The sequence below is a fragment of the Mirounga leonina genome, unplaced genomic scaffold (assembly GCF_011800145.1).
Source record: "Mirounga leonina isolate KUSES-001 unplaced genomic scaffold, KU_Mleo_1.0 Mir_195, whole genome shotgun sequence".
Taxonomy (NCBI): Eukaryota; Metazoa; Chordata; class Mammalia; order Carnivora; family Phocidae; genus Mirounga; species Mirounga leonina.
Window position 1 is genome coordinate 7,968,382 of NW_023270490.1, and position 19,131 is coordinate 7,987,512.

At 48.4% G+C, this 19,131-nt stretch overlaps 1 protein-coding gene across 5 annotated transcripts in view; it reads right to left on the reverse strand.

Moving 5' to 3' along the window:
- Positions 1–775: 775 nt before the first annotated feature.
- LOC118024003 (serine/threonine-protein phosphatase 4 regulatory subunit 1-like) overlaps positions 776–19,131 on the reverse strand; it is an 81,979-nt gene continuing 63,623 nt past the window's right edge. For 3 of the 5 annotated variants that reach the window (XM_035025455.1, XM_035025453.1, XM_035025454.1), the window contains 11 exons: positions 18,453–18,637; positions 16,901–17,361; positions 14,657–14,850; positions 11,909–12,004; positions 10,854–11,039; positions 10,433–10,594; positions 9,416–9,516; positions 7,104–7,224; positions 6,174–6,308; positions 3,565–3,706; positions 776–2,787 (listed from right to left, as the gene is read on the reverse strand). In XM_035025455.1, the coding sequence (XP_034881346.1) occupies positions 2,630–2,787; positions 3,565–3,706; positions 6,174–6,308; positions 7,104–7,224; positions 9,416–9,516; positions 10,433–10,594; positions 10,854–11,039; positions 11,909–12,004; positions 14,657–14,850; positions 16,901–17,361; positions 18,453–18,637 (1,941 nt within the window). In that variant the 3' untranslated portion in view covers positions 776–2,629. Of the gene's footprint in view, positions 2,788–3,564; positions 3,707–5,861; positions 6,309–7,103; positions 7,225–9,415; positions 9,517–10,432; positions 10,595–10,853; positions 11,040–11,908; positions 12,005–14,656; positions 14,851–16,900; positions 17,362–18,452; positions 18,638–19,131 lie in introns of those variants that run through there. The other 2 variants (XM_035025456.1, XR_004682976.1) reach the window with 2 other exon arrangements.

Genomic DNA, 19,131 nt, shown 5'->3' on the forward strand with positions numbered 1-19,131 from the left:
CGCCCCGCGCCCGGCAGAGCCCCGCGGACGGCCCCGGGAGCCTCCAAGCTGCTCTCCGGGTCACTACTGTAACCTGGCAGCCCTGAGGACCCCTCCAGTCCCCCGCCGTTTGCAACACAGTCTTTGCAAAATTCAGGGCCTACGGCCTGGAGTGAACCGCCCTAAACCCTCCCGGCATGCCGCGTCTGGGGTTGCCAGGTGCGGTCTGTAGCCAAGCTTAACAATCCTATTTCTGGCACCAATGAAAAGCCCCACGGAGCTGGGCCCGGCGCTCAGGCCGCTCCGGAAGCGGGAGCCGGGCCTTCGTGAGGGTCTGCAGAGCCCCATGCAAACCCATCAGTTCTGAAAACGCTCTCGAATTCTCCGAGGGAGAAAGGTGCTGATGAAAACACTCAGCAAGGGGGAAACGTCCACTTGGCGCGCGGCTGAGCCGGCTCCATTGTTAAGATGCCTTTCAAGGGAGCTCCATCTGTGAGAAACCCATCTCGTGCTTTTCCATTAATTCACCCAAGAGGAGGCAGAGTGTTCAAGTACACAGGAAGCTTACGTGTGATGATCAAATCACAAACACTCAGCACCCCACACCTAGGAACAATTAATACACAAAGAGCTGTAGGTGATGGGGGAAGGAGCACGAGAGAAAGGAAGGCGAGGAAGGGGGCAGAACCACATCAGAAAAATCTCAGTTGTTACAAAAGAAGAATAAAATGTGAGCCTTAAACATACTTTTTGCAGAGACATTACAGTCTTAAAAAAAAACAAAAACAAAACTTTGCACTGGAAAGGCATTCATATTAAGTTATAGACCATTTTTAGTGTATAAGCTGAACTTTTTAAGGTTGGATTTTTTAACCAGAGTCTCTACAAGCACATTTGTTTCAGCATGCAAATTGTACACATCACAACACAGACTGAGGTTATTTTTTTTTTCCTCAATGGAAAGTGAAGCTCTGCACAGAATACAAAATTCCAGGTGAATAATTCTACTTGTTGCCAGGTCAACAGATTTTAACAATATGACAATCGCAATTTCTAGACAATAAAAAAATTAAAAATTGTTTGTTACTGAAGCAAAACAATGTCTCCATCTATTTACGTTAGGCAAGTATTGAACACAAAATGGACTGATTGATTTTTGTTTCTCTTAATACGTAGCCTCCACAATTTATTAGCTCACGCTCTGCTGGAGTTGCCCAAATGCTACCCTGGGTTACAATTTGAAATTCTCACACATGTACCTTATTTTCTTTGGCACAGTATAGATTCCTTCCTTTCTTTTTAAAGAATCAGCTCAGTGGAATTTGGGGGAGGGGGACAACATCCTGTACACCAGGAAATTCAATATATAGCTCCAGAAATTTTATTTTTAAAAAAGGGAGAAAGAAAAGACAAGACAGACAAGAAAAAGATCCAAGGAAAGAATGGCAATAGCAACATGCCCTTTGCGGCCAGCTCTTGAACCCCAAATGGGCCACTCCTTCCTTCCTTTATGCCTGCTTGCAAGAAGATTAAAAATAGAAGCAAGAAAAATAACATGAGCCTACATGTTATACAGAACTTAATGAAACGTTTATAGAATCTCAAATTATTCACAAAAGCCCTGTTTAAGTTCTAGAGCATCTTAGTCTAAATTTTAAAAGCATGAAATCTAAATTCGGTGTACTTAAGTCAAATTGAAGAGTGTCATAATTTAACTCCCAAATCCCTGACAAGTATATGGACTGATCAGAACTGTGGGTTCCTAGTCTGTTAAAGATTCTAAAGCATTAGCTATAAAGTCAGTGTCCGTGCATCCCAATGATCAATTTCCCTCCTGCATTCTTAAACATAGGATAATAAATCCATGTAAGAATGAAAAATCTTTCTACTTTCTGCCTCTGTCAAAGGCCAGTACAGCTTTATGAATACAGTCACCGCAAGAAGGGGAGGGGACAAGTGCCTGAGGAAAAGTTCCAAGTACAGTTTATACAAAAGTACAGCATTAGAAAGACTGCCATAAATCATTCTTTAGTACATTTCCTTAACTATCACATTTTCCAAAAGTAAACAAATTGGGCTATATTTGCAGCACTTCAAAGTGGAGCATAAATTTAAATGATGTATTTGTTCTGTTCACTGATAGGAGGCTAATATTACATTAATATATTTTCTTCCTGTCAGGAGTTATTTACATATGTACATTATTTCAGTTAAAAATAAAATGTAATACCATAAACTATATTTTACAGGAAAGCATGAGGGAAGCCAAATATGCAAGTCTCTTAAAGACTTAAAAGCTCCTAATAAACTACTTTATTTTGGGAGGAAGGGGGCTTTAAATAGTATAGTCAGTCTGTCATGGAGAAGGCGATCTGATGCTATGGAGACCCCCGTGCCCAGCTAGCCACCTGGGGCTACAGCCTTGTCGCGGGCATCCCGATCAGCAGGCAGGGGCGCAGAGGGTGGTGCCCGTCCCAGGTGCAGTCCCTGGGGCGGCGGATGGGAAAGGGGTCATTTGAGTGCCCACCCTCAAAGTTTCAGAAATCTTTCTTCCCTCGGAAGGTGTGGCACAGTCAGACCCCTGACAAGCGGGGGTGAGAGGTACGTGGCCACGAACAACGTGGCCGCGGCGCGCGGGATCCCAGGGCGGCTAATTCCGTTCTGCCAGCACAGGCCTGTCTGCGGTGCTCCGCCGCTTTGGTTCCAGGGTGGCAAAAAAGGACACATCTGGGTCCCGGTCTGACTGCAGAGCCAGGACGGTCTCTTCAACGACTTGAAGATGAGGGTTACCGGCATTTCTCAGGTACGCTAAAGAGAGAAAACGGTAGTTTGGCTCACATGCGCCTTGAACTGGGCTCCGAAACAGACTCGAGTGCTGGGGGGGTTTTAAACCACACCTCAGGACAATAAATCACTTCACAGAGTAACCACATACGTAAGGCCTTCGGAATGATAACAAGACTGCTTTCGTCAAGGAGTAACTTCCTCAATTTCGAAGATGGACTCCCAAGAACGGCTATGCGTATTTTTTAAATTATAGTTTAAAAACTTTGCATGTCATCTTTCCTTCCCTCCACTACCAAAGAACGGCCAGTGTGTGGCTGGCAGGGAGGGGAACAGGCGGCTGGCAGGGCGGGGCGGGGCTGGGGGCGCGGCGGGAAGACAGGCACTTGCCGGGACCGGCTGGAAGGGGTCGGCTCCGCACGTGGTGCAGGTGCGAACTTGCCGTCCAAGGGACGCAATGCTGCGTCACGTCCTATTCAGGACGTAGTAATAGGCTGCAAACCTCACCGTAACGAAGGCTTACGTTGGCTGCCTTTCATAATGTCTGTGTCATAACTCAACGTTTACAAAAGTTTCCCCCATTTCTAGAAGACTGTGAAGTTCTGCATTTTACCATGAAGCTCATTAAATGTGAAAACTAAACCACCATTTTATAAATAACAAAATATTCTGCATAAAAGTTAATACATCAATTTATATAATGTCCGAAGTATGCGATCAGACAAGTTTCTGAAGAGGAAGACTATAGTTGCTGCTTGGTGAACTTTAAACTGTGTAAGTTCGGAAAAACGGTCCACATACCCTTTTCCAACAGCGTCTGACGCAGAGCTTTGGCCAGCAGAACCCTCACATTTGGCACAGGATCTGAGGCAAGGCTTAAAAGGCTGGGGAGCAAGTGTTCAACAAACTGGTCCACAGGGATGCACTCCTCGTTCACCACCGCCTGCCACAAGAGAAAGCCACAGCCAAAGAATTGATACTTTTCCACAGTGGTCAGCAGGTTTCTTCTAAAAACACCCTTCCACAATTCCAAAGAAGTAATTTCGGGGTCTGCTGGTCTGAGGTGTGTGTGTGTGTGTGTGTGTGTGTCTGAATCTTAAAATCTCAACCACTGAATTTGGTTAGAAACACAGTTAACAATTTCTAAGTCCTCACCAAGGACTGGGTTATAGGTGGTATAAAATTTGGTGAAGAAAATAAAGGATTCTGAGTCAGACAGGCCTAGCTTCAAACCTAACTTGGTCACTTACTAGCTTCATGGCCTGGAGTGAGTGGCTTCACCTTTCTGGGCCTTGGTTTCCCCACCTGTAAAATGGGGAAGTAGGGGTGGGAGGGGGATGGCAGATCATTTTTGCAAAGAATCTAGCAAAGCGCCCACCAATGAAGGCTGAGGGCCCTCCCCTCTGTTACTCACCAGAATTCGGGTTCTGAGGGCCGGCGCCAGGCCTGTCTAGTGCCAGCCAGCCCCAGACTCCCATGCAGGCCCGGCCCCCTCTGTGAACACCTGACAAATGCTGCCTCGGCAGGCACACTGCCACTCCGCTGACAGAGGCCTACAGCTCCCGGCCAGCCATGGAAGCCAGAGTGAGCCCAGTTTTACAGGGGAGGAAACTGTGGTCTGGTGTGGGGCCACCGCAGGTCTCCTAGTCAATGAGCACCAGCGACCGGGGGGGGGGGGGGGGGGAGTCCAAACCAGGCGTGTGGATTCTAAATCCTGCACACCTTCCCGCGACAGGGTGACAAGAGCTGCAGGTGTCCAGTAAGTGTTTCCCAGGTGCTGGGCACATGCGAGGCCACGCAGAGGCAGCAGCTCGTCCCCCTCTGCAGCGTGGGCCCTCAGCCCCCAGGTCAGGCTCGCTCCCCCGAGCAGCATTGAAATAACCATCAAGTGACCCCCCCTTCCTTTTGTCTGTCTTGTCGTGGGTTTTCTAAATCTTATTAATAATTCGTGAAAGCGCATACACACTGATTTTTCCTGAAGAAAATTAGTGGGTGTTTTTTTCCTTTTGTCTCATCATGGATTTTCTAAGTCTCAGATCAAGAATTAAAAGACAAAAGCAAAGATATCTCATTTAGGGGCGCCTGGGTGGCTCAGTCGCTAAGCGTCTGCCTTTGGCTCAGGTCATGATCCCAGGGTCCTGGGACCGAGCCCTGCATTGGGCTCCCTGCGCTGCGGGAAGCCTGCTTCTCCCTCTCCCACTCGTTTGTGTTCCCTCTCTCACTGTGTCTCTGTCAAATAAATAAATAAAACCTTAAAAAAAAAAAAAACTCATTTACCAAGACTGATATGGACTTATGGACTGAGCCCAATCCCTCATTTACAGGATTGGCTTCTTCCTCACAGAAGTCTGTGGCGTCAGGCCTGTGGTTGTGAATCTGGCACTTCACTCAGCCACCCACTGCCCTTTTCAAAGCAGACCACGAAAGTACCCTGTGATGCCCCGCCAGCCCAACAGGGGGCCCTGGTGAGTCCTTTGGTGGGGGAACTGGGTATGAGGGTCAGCCAGAGTCCAATTACAGCTTTACTGTAATATTGACAAAGCTGGGTGACAGGTTCATGGAGAGTCCATACTATTCCCTCCACCTTTGTACATGCTTGAAAATGTGCAAGGGGAAAGGCTAAAACTTTTTAAATAACACGTTAGCAGAAAAAAAAAAAAATCACGGTGTTAACACTTCCTGTGTGCTCTTGATCAAGTTACTTAACCTCTCTGGGCTTCAGCTGCTTCACCTTAAACAACTGGTCTGAAAGTACATGGGTGTGACATGCTTGATACACGGCCGATCTTAACTGCCGAGGATCAGATGTATGTATGATGAACTACCTGGCATACAGAGGCGTCCAAGAAATGGCAGCCATCAGCCCCAGCCAATCTGACCTGCACCATTTCCAGGACACTAAGTAGAGAGGGTGACCAGAGATGCTGCACAGCTGACATGAACTTCACTTCAGAGGGATTCAATAGTCTCTGCCCTAACCTACTGCTCTGTTCTTCACCCCACCTTCCCTGCCAGGCAGCTGGCTGAGGGCAGGGACAGGGATGACCACAGCCCTGGACTGGGTACGGCAGAAGCAGGGCTCTGGGCCTCGCCCTCACCTCACCAGATGGAAGGTGCCGGCGGAGCAGGAGTTTGTTCACTCTCTGTCTGCAGCTTCTAGAACACGCCCGGCACACAGGAGACATTCAGTCAACATCTACAGGCCGAATGCACAGATGGGTGGGGTAACCCTGGGCCGATCATTCTGCCTGACTGGGCCGATCACAATCTCCTGTGAGATAAAGGGGTTCGGTCCACTGATCCCCAAATTCCCAGCTGGTATTTCAGGGCTGGGATTCTGTGTCTGGTGCATCTGATATCAGTCCACAGCAACATAAGCCCAGGGGAGATTCCCCCCAGGCCGTGCTAACCTGACAAATGAAAGCGAAAGCTTGCCTTCCAACCCACTTAGCGCAGTGCCGGAACCTTACGATGAGCTCACTGATGAAATTTAACCCCAGTGCGCGCTCACTGTGGGAGTAGAACTTCTGCAGAATGGCCACCACCTGTGAAAAATATCAGAGGTGCACATTTAAAATGCTGCCATCTGTTTGAATTATGAATCCTACTCAAACAGAAACCAGACATTTTTATGCACCTTTAAAATGAATCTATAAGCAAGGGAGAGAGTCATTTTTGTCACGGTCATCATTGGAACACAAAGGAAAAAAGATGTTCAAATATATGACAATGCACATACACTCACCCACGTGAAACCCTTCATAAAAATGAAATTTAAAAAGGGACCGGCATTAGAAAAGAACATTCTTAATCTTAAGATTCCAAATTTTAGAAAATGGTCCCTTGCATAATAACTAAATCATTACCTTTCAGAACATGTCATTTTTATAAAATTGTAATAGCATGAGAGTACCTTAGTGAATCAGTATTTTCAAGTGACAACCCCCCCCCCGCCCCAGTATTCAACTGGTATGAGCCCACATAAAACAGGATCAGCTCTTCTCCATTGGAGTTCTTGCTCACTACTTTTCTACAAAACCATGCTGCCGAGTAAGCCCAATCTGTGTTTAAAAGGAACACTAAGCCATGGTTTGAAGGGTTTCTTACATAAAATGACTTATCTACAATTTCTATCACTGAAGCGTACAACTTAAGAAAAAAACCATGTTATGTATTGCTAAAACTGTAATACATTTCCCTAATTTCAAAATTTAAAAGCTGGTTTCATAGGTATACTGAAAAATCAAGAGCAGAAAATAGAGGAGTTAAAATGGAAGGAACATAAATATTCCTATTTCCAAAAAGCACAAACAACAACAACAAAAGCCATGATTCCTTACTAGTTTGAAGGAGATCCACCGAACTTCAGAAACTTTATCTGCACACAACTTTAAGGCAATATGCATTAAGTAATCATAAACATCATTGGGATTATAGAGTTCCAAAATGAGTATCAGCTGTCTGAAATTAAAAAAGAAAGAAAGAAAGAAAATTATTTGGGGGGACAAAAAAAACCACCTTACTAATTTCTCTTTACTCTCACTTCATCTTACAGACAAAAATAGCTAGGCTGGGAGATTAAGGCAAATGAAGACCCAGCAAGGCTTTCCATCAGCGAAATGCCAAAAGCAGAAAGCTGAGTGAAATACCACGCAAAGAGAAAGTGGAAAAAAAAAATAAATCTTCATTCCTCATCTCACGCACTCAAATCAAACAAAAAGGAAATAAATTAAACTTTGTAAAGCAGAGGCTGAGAAATTTATGAGTAGGGATACTATTTCAACTTGAGGTTATCGGTTCGAGAGCACATAAAACTTCGCACATCAGATAAGGTAAAAATAGCCAGGCCGCTGAAGTTCCCAGAGATGCCGGGGCGCAGGAAGGCTCGGGGCAATCGCGCCGCCCGGCCCCGGCCCCGGCCCCGGCCCCGGCCCCCGGCGGCGGGCGGCGGGCGGCGGGCGGCCCTGCGCGGTCCGCTTGCAGAGAACCGCGCGCGCCAGCTCTCTCTCCGAGGGAAGGAAGGCGCGCGGGAGACGGCTGGCCGGGAACACCTGCCACCAAAGCTTCCACGGTTTTCTAAATGGGGATGGGGAGAAGGGTATGAAAATAAATGGCATTACTTCCACGCTGGCAACGAAAGGAAATGAAAAAGAGATCGGAAGGAAGTTAGAATCAGAAACCAGGAGTGCCGGTGAACACTTTCGTATCAAAAAGCAGTTTTCAGAAAAATGATGCCAATATCATGGTCAGGGGGCGCACAGAATTCATATCAGTGGCTCTGGCTTCAATAACCACGGCCGAGATGGAAGATAGCCAGAGCTCGGAGATAACGCTGTCGGCGGCGCGAGCCCTGCCGGCCCGGCCCCATCCGCGTGCCGGTCCCCCGGCCCCCGGCCCCCGGCCCCCGGCCCCCGGCCCCCGGCCCTCGGGAAGCGGGTCAGCCCGGCCCGGTCTCTTGGTCGCGATCCTGGCCCCGGGAAAGCGGGCCAGTCGGGCCCCAGCCCCAGCCCCAGCCATGAGCCCGGGCGCCGGGCCCGTTCCGCGGTCCCGGCCCCCACATCTGGCCCCATCCCCGGCCCCCACCCCGGCCCCCACGCCGGCCCCGGGGAAGCCGGTCCGCCCGGCCCGAGACGGCCCTGGCCGAGCTCCCTCGCACGGCCGCTAGAGGGCGCGGTGCTTTCATGGAAAACGTGGGCCTGTTTTTCTCTCAGAAGGTAAGCTGGGAACACGGCATAATGACTAAAACCTCAATCTCTCAAATTAAGCATAATGATTAAAGATCACAGCAAAGAGAAAATCTTTTAGTTTGCCCCTGGCATCGGCCAAATCATATCCTGAAGAGCTGCAAAAGCCTGATGGATTTCTACAGCAAAGATAATGATTTGAGAGATTTCTAGTTGAGGGTAAGAAAAATGAAAACTAAAGCTGGGGAGATAAACCCCGGGCAGGGGCAAACTAACACCAGGCCGCCCACCGTCACCACCAGATGCACTCGGCACCGCACAGAGCACGTCGCAGAGCACGTGGCACGCCTGGGGACGGGGACTTTAGCTCTTTATTCAAAGCTTTAGCTCTTTTAGAACCGGGCACACCTTTGACATCTCTCCGGCCAGCACAAGCCAGGATTAAATAAGTCCTTCACGCACAAAATGACGTGCAGAAAGCAGCCACCTTGGGGGACGTTTTTATCTAATAATCGTCTCGTCTGGGTGAGACCTTTCCGTGTCTGTCTCTGTCGCGTCATTTTCTTTAGAAGCTGAAGAGCATACACCACGCTGTGCCCTGCAGAGAGGGCTACACTCAGAATGTTCAGAAAAGCTCTGGCAAAAACTCTTCCGATTAACAGGAACATACTGAAGAGTGGGTGATTCATCTTTTATTTGGTTCGAATAAATTGCCTTATAGAACAGCAGAACACACTAATTCCACAGTGACTCGAGCCCTGTCTGCATCTGAAAATGAATGTCTCCCCGGAGACCGTGGTATTTGTAACTTAGAGCTTTGGAATTCACTTTATCCCTTAATAAAAACATAATCTCTTTATCCGAAAGAACACTATTACTGCTAGTTTAGAAATCAATTATAAGGTAGGAAAATTAAGAATTATTCCATCTAATTTGCCTTCTCATATCCCCAAACAGGTTTTACTTACTCTGCTAGTTCATATCGAAACCTCCAATTCCTGCTGTTATCGGTCACTACAAATTCTTGAAGCTGATAAAGATATTCTCTCCTCTTGTCTTCATGAAGCAACTATTTTTTAAAAATGTATACATAAATAAAAATAGAGAATCTCTCAAAATGACCCCAAATATACTGTCTGATCACACTTGAAGTTATACACTTGTTCCCGGCAAGAACTGGGCATTCCCCTAATGCCTTGAACTCCATCCATCACCCGGGGTGGCTGTGAATTAACGTTGCTGGGAACAGAGCTCACGGGGACCCCTGAATGCTTCCAACCTTTCCCCCGGTTAGTGTATGTGCTTGTGTGTTTCCACATGCCCCCAGCTCTTACTTCTCTCATCATTTCCTGCCTGCAAACAACACGTATGTGTGTGTTCCGAAGACAACGTCGCGGCTGCTTCCCGGGGAGCTGGCTCTGCTCGTGTATGCCGGCACCACGAGAGAAAAGCCAACCCAGTGCATCATGCAGCCCAGTCTGTCAAGGGCAGCTCGTGGTCATGTGGGTGCAAGTAATTAGTTTCCCTAGGTCATTTTTAAAGTCTTATTTTTACACTCATCATTCCTTTAGGAAAAAAAATTAAAAAGGCAAGCAGGGAAGCAGCAATGTCTTGCAGAGAAAGCCCTTCATGCAGAACTGAGATTGGGTTTCAGCTGGGCTCTTCCCCTGGGTGACTCCGGGCACGCTGCGCACTACCCCCGGGGGGCCTGGGCTCCTTCTCCCTCACAGAGCATGCTAGGCTACATGTCTGCCATCCTCCACAGAATTAGGGCTCCAAGGGACAGGGAGATTACGAGGAAAGATATAAAAATATTTACCCATCACTGAAAGAACACCCACTGTAAAGACTCTGGATGGTATAGTTCAACCGGAGAAACCCAGACTAGCTGCTTTCTGTTGTCCATGGACACTTTCCACAGCCCGGCTTTAAGAATTGTTTTGAAGAGGGAAGGTTTGTTTTTTATATGTAATCCTTCTTCCTACCTTTAGAAAATCATACAGGTGTTTAAGAATTCCTATTCGTACTTCATCCAGGTCCTTTAAAAATCCATTGAAGACGGGCACCAGGTCAGCTGCTGTGAGCTGGTCCCCGAGAATCACGGCCAGCTCGTGGATGGAGAAGGCCAGGGTCCGACGCACCTTCCACTGGTGGTGCACAGGAGGCCAGACAAACCAAAGAAAGCAAGCACAAGGCCATGTTACCAAGAGCGTTAAGCGGCGCTTCTAGAATAAACGTGACACTGCCGGGCGCTGGCCGCCACGGTTCATTTCATCGGAGCCCCATCAATACGGCAAAGGCACCCGCAGCAAATACAGGCCAGTGAGCCCCGCTGTGCTCACCTTTTCTTCCCCGGCAGAGGGGCCACCCCATTTCCATGGGTGCCTCTGAAAGGGCTCCTTTTACCTGCACGTCGGAAGCCAGCGTTTCGTACGTGTCTCTCAGGCAGTGCCAATTTTGCCTGCCCAGGGTGAGCGCCACCCCGGGGAGGCTGTAGGCGCAGTGTTTGGCTATGTCAATGTCGACAGTCTGGGCGCGAGCGGGGTCGGTCATCGACACATACTGATCGAGCAGGGGTTGAGGTATTATATCCTGGGAAACAGCAGAGAAAGGAAACCATCATGCTTGCAGGAAAGAAGGAGAATACTCGGGAAAAACAAGGGGTCTGGGACTTGGGGGTGAAAACAGCAAAGCAGAGATGTCAGGGGAAGAAGAGGCCTCTGAGAAGCTCGGGGCTCTGGACTGGCGGACTTCTTGGTCTGCAGGTGAAATTTTCAACTGGGACGGAACGATGCTAAAGCAAGGCCCACACTAATCTTTTCCCAATTCGTCTAACATTTGATATCCCAGAGAACAGTGTGGGCACCAAGATTTGGTTAGCCTGATGCACACAGCTCTTGAAAATGGAAACACTCTTCCCTTGTAGCTGCCCAGCACCTAGAGCCCCGGCCCGGACACGCCAACTGTCACTAGCTTTTTCCAACTGACGGGACAGCGCCTTCCTATGACATCACTCACTTACCTTCTCTTCCGTCAGGACAAGGGGATATGATAATTTAAAACATTTAAGAGTTCTTACATAGCACAAGAGCCTAGCCACAAGACAGAACAAAGACAAACACAGGTCAATCAAAGAATCTGTCAAAACCTTTTCAGACAACAACAAAAAAACCCCTGATATGACTTGTATAAATAGACACTAAACGCTAATGTACAGATGTCAGGTTTTTCCTCCTATTTGACTTGTTTTATTAAAATACTATTCTAGATTGTTCAAAAGAGACTTTAGTACTCCTTTAGAATTTGTTTTTTAATAAGTTAGGAAATTGTAGCAACACAAACGAGTGAAGCTATGTCATTAATATTGACGGAAGAAAAATATCTGGTTCCCATGGCCATTCTTAAATTTGACTCCCAGAAAAGGTGACGTTTTGAGCTGCTTTTCTTTTCAAGGAACAAACCTGTAATTTAGATTTATTCTCCTCAAGTGGGGCAGGGAGATGCCTCTGCTCCATCTCCAGCTGGTCAACGGCCCCACTGCAGGGTTTGCCCGGGTCCTGCAGAGTTGATTGGACACGTTAGCAACTTACCCCAAACAGAGAGCCATCCTACCATTCCCCTTCAAAGAATCGTCTTTCAGTGCTGGAAATGACAAGTCAGGGGTCTCTCTCCAGATGTTAAAAAAGACATCTGCACAGGTATAGATGACATGGTCAGTGATTTTAAGGGCCAAGGCAAACAGATATCATGCATTTTCATCTCAAGACTGCTTGAGGCCCTTAAAGAAGACAGGCTGAATGTCCATGAGGAGCGACCACTTGAGTCTGCACTGACCATTCTTTAAGCCCCAGCGTCCCAGGGTGGTTAACCAACCCCCTTTTAAGAGTCACACAATTAAGACAGAGACCACCCCAGACGGCAGGGCGAGCAAGCACGTCCAGTATTTCTTGGGAGCTGGAGATGTGCAGCAATGTGGACCCGTCAGGGCGGATGGACAGGCAGGAGAAGACCTGTCTAATTTGGGGGAAGGCGTGGCCGATAAAGGAGTATTTACCTGGAAAACTATCCTCGATTTTCACATGTACAAACACTTCTAATGTTTGCTGATGAACCTTTACAGTAGGTTAACAATTAAAATGAGCACGAACACTCAACAGTGACATATTGGTCTCTGATCATTGATTACATTAGCGGAGATGGACCTGACCTTCTCCTCCACCCGTCACATGGGCTCCCACGTGCACTTGAAATGTCATACTGTCTACCAGCTTAATGGATCCTGACAAATCAGCTCAATATATGATCCAGGAAAGTCGATTAATACACCGATAGATGCTTCGTTTGCTCGGAGGCACACTACCACGGCCTTCAATTCCCAAGATTTTCACTGAAATATAGTGCTTATTTTAATAGAGGACAGGATAAAACAAATATTTTGGCATGATAACCTAAGACCTCAATTTCTCCAAGTTCATAAATTCATATATATTAATGTGTAATAAATCATTATTCTTCTTTCGGGAGTTAACCTGGTTCCAAAGTCTTCAGTGCAGTTGGCATGAACAGCACTTACTCCAGGAGCCACGTTAATGGTTAAGTACACTACCACAGGCCAAAGCCACCTCCAAAGGCATTGTGAGGTCATCCCCCCAGAGAACCACCTGGCAGCCAAAAGACACAGGTGAGAAGCAACACACCTCCCCTCCCCGCCCTGCCCAGGGCATCGCGCAACTCAGATGATGCACTAAGAAGGCAGGGTAGAAGCAGGGAGCAGGGTCAACGTCAAGGAGCCGAGTTAACCAGCCCCCTGGCCTCAGCCGCTCTTCTGTCGTCTCTACGAGACAACACCATCCTTATCATTTAAGCTCTCAGAGTTTTTTGGTCCCTTTTCCTTCTTTTGCAACTGGATGCATCCTGACTGATCACAGTGGAACCTAAGAATCAAGCTGCAAATTCAAGAGCCCTGACATCCCACAACATAAACCAAAGGTCTGCTTGCACCAGCCCTTCAAAATCCTTCATGCAACAGAGCCAACTTGGAGGAATCTGTTCGTTTCCCTTTCTCTCACTTCTGCACGTGACAAAGAAGCCCCAGTCCGATCAGGTCTCCGCCACAGTAGACGTGGCCACGCCTTTCTACCTAACATGTGATTTCCACATTCCAGGCAGCACGGGTAACAACAACCATTTTCTTGCCTATTTCTGAAAACAAACCAGCAAAATAGGATATCCCCTCATTTCTTACTAATCGAAGACAACTGTCAGCAACTCCTAAACACTTTATATTCAGGCTTTTAAGTGGGTCTTTTGTTTTGTTTTATTGGAACAGGCCTAGAGGGGAAGGGAGGTGGTAAGTTCATTTGGTTGCTAAGATAGAATTATCCACTGTATGGATGGTGGAGCAATTGGTACTCTGGCCTTCAAGACCACGGGCTGGAAGAGATGATCCATCATGGCACAGGAAGTGAGGAGATGCCAACATGCCCAGGACTTTATGATCTTGGACCCCACCCTGATTTTAATTCTCTAGCCTCGCCCCCACCTGGGAAGGACCCCAGCTCAAAGTGGTCAGAGCAAGTCACTAGGAGTGAGGAAGGCATCAGAGCCTCCCAACCCCTCGAGAGCTGGAAAGCTAGGGAGACTTCAAGTGCGAGAGAGTTGTGGGCCCCTCCTCTCCCTGGATGTGTCTCACGGGGGCTAGTTCCAGGTTGCGGGATAAAAGCCACTGAGCCGCTGGCTTTTCCAAGTCTCTCCTCCAAGAAACAGCAGGCCAGTATCACTACTGGGGTGACCATGTGCCCAAAGAGCGTCTCCAGAGCGAGGGCCTGACGCGGTGGTCCGCCTGCTGAGGCCGAGGCCGGCTTTCAGTTCTAGGAGCCGCGGAACCCACCTTGTGCTATTATGACTAAAAGCTGTAAAACAGCAGTGAAATCGGGCACTTAGATGGTTAATCCCCACAAAGAACTGAGACTCGACATCTTTGGAGAAGAGGGAAGGTACTCGTTGGTCTCTCCTCTCCTGTTTTTGTGGAGGAGAGTCAGGGTTATCAATCACCTGATTGATTGGTTGTCTAGTTATCCAAAACATGACCTTAAGAATAAAATTAAATTTGCCATTTATCATCTCTGCCAGGATATATTAATAAAAGAAAATGCAGCTTTGTGATTTCTGTCACATCGTCTGGGCAGAGGGAGAGGGCAAACACTTACTGTGCTTTGTAATATCCTGGGCTCGGAGAGCTCCTTCTGCGATGATGAAGCCGACAGAGCCGTCTGATTGTCCGAGGCAGGGCTGGGGTCAGAAACGGACCCCTCATGCCGACCTTCCATCGGCTGGTGCTCGGGCTCATTCACAGAGTCAAGCTGTGCGGCTCTCAGAGCAGCTGATAAGACCTGGACCTGAGCTGCAGGAAGAGAAGTTCCAAGAATTTTAATAACTTTATTTGATTTGTAGGGATTCACTTGAGAAGGATCTTCACAACAAGACAGTCTGGATGCAGGCGCACCACACACGTGCACACCTTCCACACATCTGTCCCTGCAGTAAGCATGCTCTGGAGTCCCAGAATGAGCTCTTGGGGAGGTGGTGATATTTAGGGCCATTAACTTTAACTATTCCAACTAAACGCCAGCCATGCACAGAGCATCAAATCTGAACTCGAAACGCCTCAATGAAGACAATTAGAGTTTGCTTCCATCATCTCTCACAGAAAGACAACACACTGTTCCTGAAGGCCAGTGTCTGGGAGGTCCACCTACTCGGTGAGGGGGTCCTGCTCCCCCATGTATAAAGGAGGATTCTGCCTTCTCCGCACCTCCCGCCCAATGCACAGAAATCGATCCATCTCCGTACACACAGATGAGTACAGATCTTGCTCACCAAGCCCCAAGGACTATTCATTTGTCCACAGCATGACTGCTTGAGACCCTCCTAACAGCAGAAATGACATATTTCACACACCTTTCTGTAAAAACAATCTGATGTGCATGTCCCCAACCTCCAAACACACACACATACACACAATAGTTCCTACATCCTGTTTTCTACGAGGTAAATTCAATAGACCTCAAGATTCATTAAAATGTTTAGAGCTCATAGCTGGCTCCCCACTCGGCCCAGGACAAGGTCCCACCTCCTTAGTGTAACCCATCAGGCCCTTCGCAATGGCCCAAGTCATGTTTCCAGCTGCAGCCAGTCTACAAGTCCCCAGTGTGTCGTTTATTTCTGAAACTTTCAGGGTCACAGATCCCTCTGAGCTCTGATGAAAGCTATGAAAATGAGGCACACACGTATGCGCAAAATTTTACAAACGATTTCAAGGGACTGGAAAGAACCCTCTGACACATCCCTCCCCACTTCTCTGCATGGTGGGTTCCGAGCTGTCGTCTTTTGGGGCCCACGTGAAATGCCACTCCCTCTGCAAGGTCTTCTCCCAGACATCTCCTCTGGCCCCAGGGGTCCTGCCCTGTGCTGCCACAGCACGTCCCACCGCCTCCCGGCCCGGCCCCGGCCACACCCTGTACCAAGGGTGGCTTACAGAGCCCCCTCCACGAGACCGTGTGCCCGTCACTGCTGCCCAGCACCCAGCCCAGGGCCCACCACTGAGACGAATGCTGCTCTAGAAATGCGGTTTCCAAAACCAGAAACCAAAACCTTTGTCTATAGCTATTAGAAGTGATATGTTACATGTGCTCATTCCTTTGGCAAACATTGACTTAATTTCCTTTATAAATTTAAAGAGAAAGAATAATCACAGGGCTAACTGGATTTTCACATTTCCTTTCCCGAAAGCTTCACAAATCTTTGCCCGGCAACAGCAGCAAGTGTTGTTTTTCCCAATCTCCCCAACCCAAGGAAGAATACAAATATAGCACTGTTTAGAGCAAGAAGAGGCATGATAATGGATATGGATCGCGAGGCCCGGCTCCCAGATCAGATGCTCAGTGGGAGCACTAGTCATAACATGAAAAACACCCCAAAGAAGAAGTTGTACTTTCCCTTGCTGTACAAAGACAAAAACCTTAAAGTTTGGCTAAGGGCCGAGTTAATAAGCTCCAAAAGGAGCACCATCCTTAGCTGTTAATAACGAGAAAAAGCACTATAACGTGGAAAATGATGTAACAGCATCCAAGCAGCTAATAAAATTTCCACTGTTATAGATATGCCCACAAACTCTGCCTTTCTATTAGGGCTGCCTTCAGCCTTGCACAGCTGCAAAACAAGGAGGCAGAACCCTGGCGGGGCCCTGCACAGAGGTCCCCAGGGCTCTGGCAGTGCTGAGGCTGAGACCCTCTCCTGGCCATCTGTGCACAGTGGACATGAAGTGAGCACGCGCGCACGCGCGCACACACACACACACACACACACACACAGGCGCAGCGACACACAGGCCTGGCTAACGCCCAACCCAGAGACACCCTGTTTTCTCTTTAATCACAACGGACAACGTTTACCTTGAACATCCGGATCATTCATCAGATGCTCCTGCAGACTATCGAGGACTTTCTGAATCTCGCTCCGGGCCACACAGCTGTGGTGCACGGTCTCGGGCCTGCTGCAGCCCTTTTCCTGGGGCCCAGCCTCACTCAGAAATAGCTCTAGGTCCTTGCTTATGTCAGGGAGAGGAGTTCGCCAATAAAGGAAATTACTGAATACATCCTCAGGACTCTCTGGGCAGGTAGAGTAGCCCAGTCCAGGGTGGCAGTGGATGGGGAGGTTGTCCCCATCAAGGAGCTTCAGGGAGGCACCGGCCTCCGGGGAAAGCCTGGCTGACTCAGCTCCAGGCAAGGCAGAATCTTCCACTGAGTTTGCCATGAGGCCACCAGAGGAGCTACTGCTGTGCAGGAGATCGCTGGTTCCTGTTGATGCGCCCTCCGTGGGCAGGTCCGGCTCCGTGTGTACCAGCTTCGTGGAACTAGGGGAAGATTGAGGGGAGTACTTTTAGCGCCATGTAATGGACTGGAAGTAAAATGGGAAAACGTGAGCTCCACGTCCTCCCAAGCCCGGTCCTCCTCTACCTGGCCGCCCGACCTCCTGTGTCTCGCAGGGCCAGAAGCTCATAAGCTCACAAGAGCATAAAAGGTCCAATCATCCCCCTCTGCCCACCTGGGAGTATTATGTGTGCTGAAAATGTCTCACACAGTTCAGCCGATTCCTCCATTCTACTCAAGTGGTGGATGAGCCCTGGCTTCTGCTGACACGCCCTCAGTGGGCAGACTGCACGCACTCACTGCTCGCCAGTACCTCCACCAGGGGGCAGCCACCGGGGCACAAAAGCCCCCGAAACCACTGGGGGAGTCCTGAGCAGGAAGGTGCTGCACACAGGCCGGACACAGAGCAGGAGCTCAGTGAATTTTGACGGAGACAGATGGAGGGAAGGATGCACCAGTGGTAAAAAGGACATGTACTCTCCGAGATGTAAAGTATCACTCTCCTGCTCCCGCGTGATGCTAGCAGGGGAGAGACGCTTACCAACGACCTCGAATGGTCTGGTTGGTGTGTACCCATCGGCCTCCGAGGAAAGATGAGAAACTCCAAGATCAATCACTAGAACTTACTAGAAAGGCAGGATGGCGTCCACTAGTGGTGGGTCAGGACTGTCACCTGTACGTGCAGGTAACATCCTATATTTATGGGCATGTAACACTGCATGGTACAAACAGACATTTGGGAGACCTCACATCTTCCCTACGTAAATTATCCAAAGAACTTCATTAATCAAAAAGTAAGAGAAAATTTTCTTTATAGGTTATTTAATCACTCCTCTCAATGAATATTTTATCTAAATTTAGGAGACACAGTAGCTTCATTATTTATAACCCAGTAGTCATGTTTCAAAATCATTATTGCAATTACTTTTGCTTCTTTACATAATTAAAGCTCTAATATTCCATCTTGCCCAGAAGGTCACTGTTACTAAAACTCCAGACAAGATAATTGCTAAAATTTTAGGTAGACACTTAAGGTGAAGCGCGGGCCCTGGGAATTATCCCGCTCGGAGCTCACCAGGCCGAGGAAGTGTTACCACAACTGCCCGCACGGGGTGACCCGTAGGCGAGAGCAGAGTCCAAATCCCGAGCTGGTGGTCGGATGCTCAGGGTGCCGTCTTCTCGAATATAGAGGCCGGCCCTGGAGGGGTTCGCAAAGGTGGAAATGAAGGGGCCCAGGGACTGGAAGGCAGCCTGGCGCACCTGCAAACAGAGAGCACAGCGCAGTGAATGTGGCGTCGGCCAGGTGTGACCCAGGCCGGGCAGCTGGCCAACCACCAAGCTGGTCGCTGTCCGCCGAATTAGGTCCAAGCAGATTTACTGCTTTCTAAGGCGTTCTCCAAATTCCAAATCGACTCTTTTCAACAGAAATAAGGAGAACTTTAGTACCATCACTCAGTTTTTATTCTTCTAGAATTTTAATTCCACATCAAGCAAGTCCAGACTTCATAAAGCACCTGACCAGACCGTATGAATCATGACAGGCGTGTTTGTGAGAGTAACAGCAAAGGTCACTCTCCACTGAGTGTTTCCCTTCTCACTCCTCAGCCCTATGATGTCCGGTCACTACAAATGTTAGGGCGTGTGCCCCCTTCTTCACAGGCACCCAAGCTTTGGAGATTTCGAGTGCTCTAATCCCCACGAGGTCTAAGTAAGCCAATCAGGAACCGAAAAGACAAAATACATAGTCACAAGTC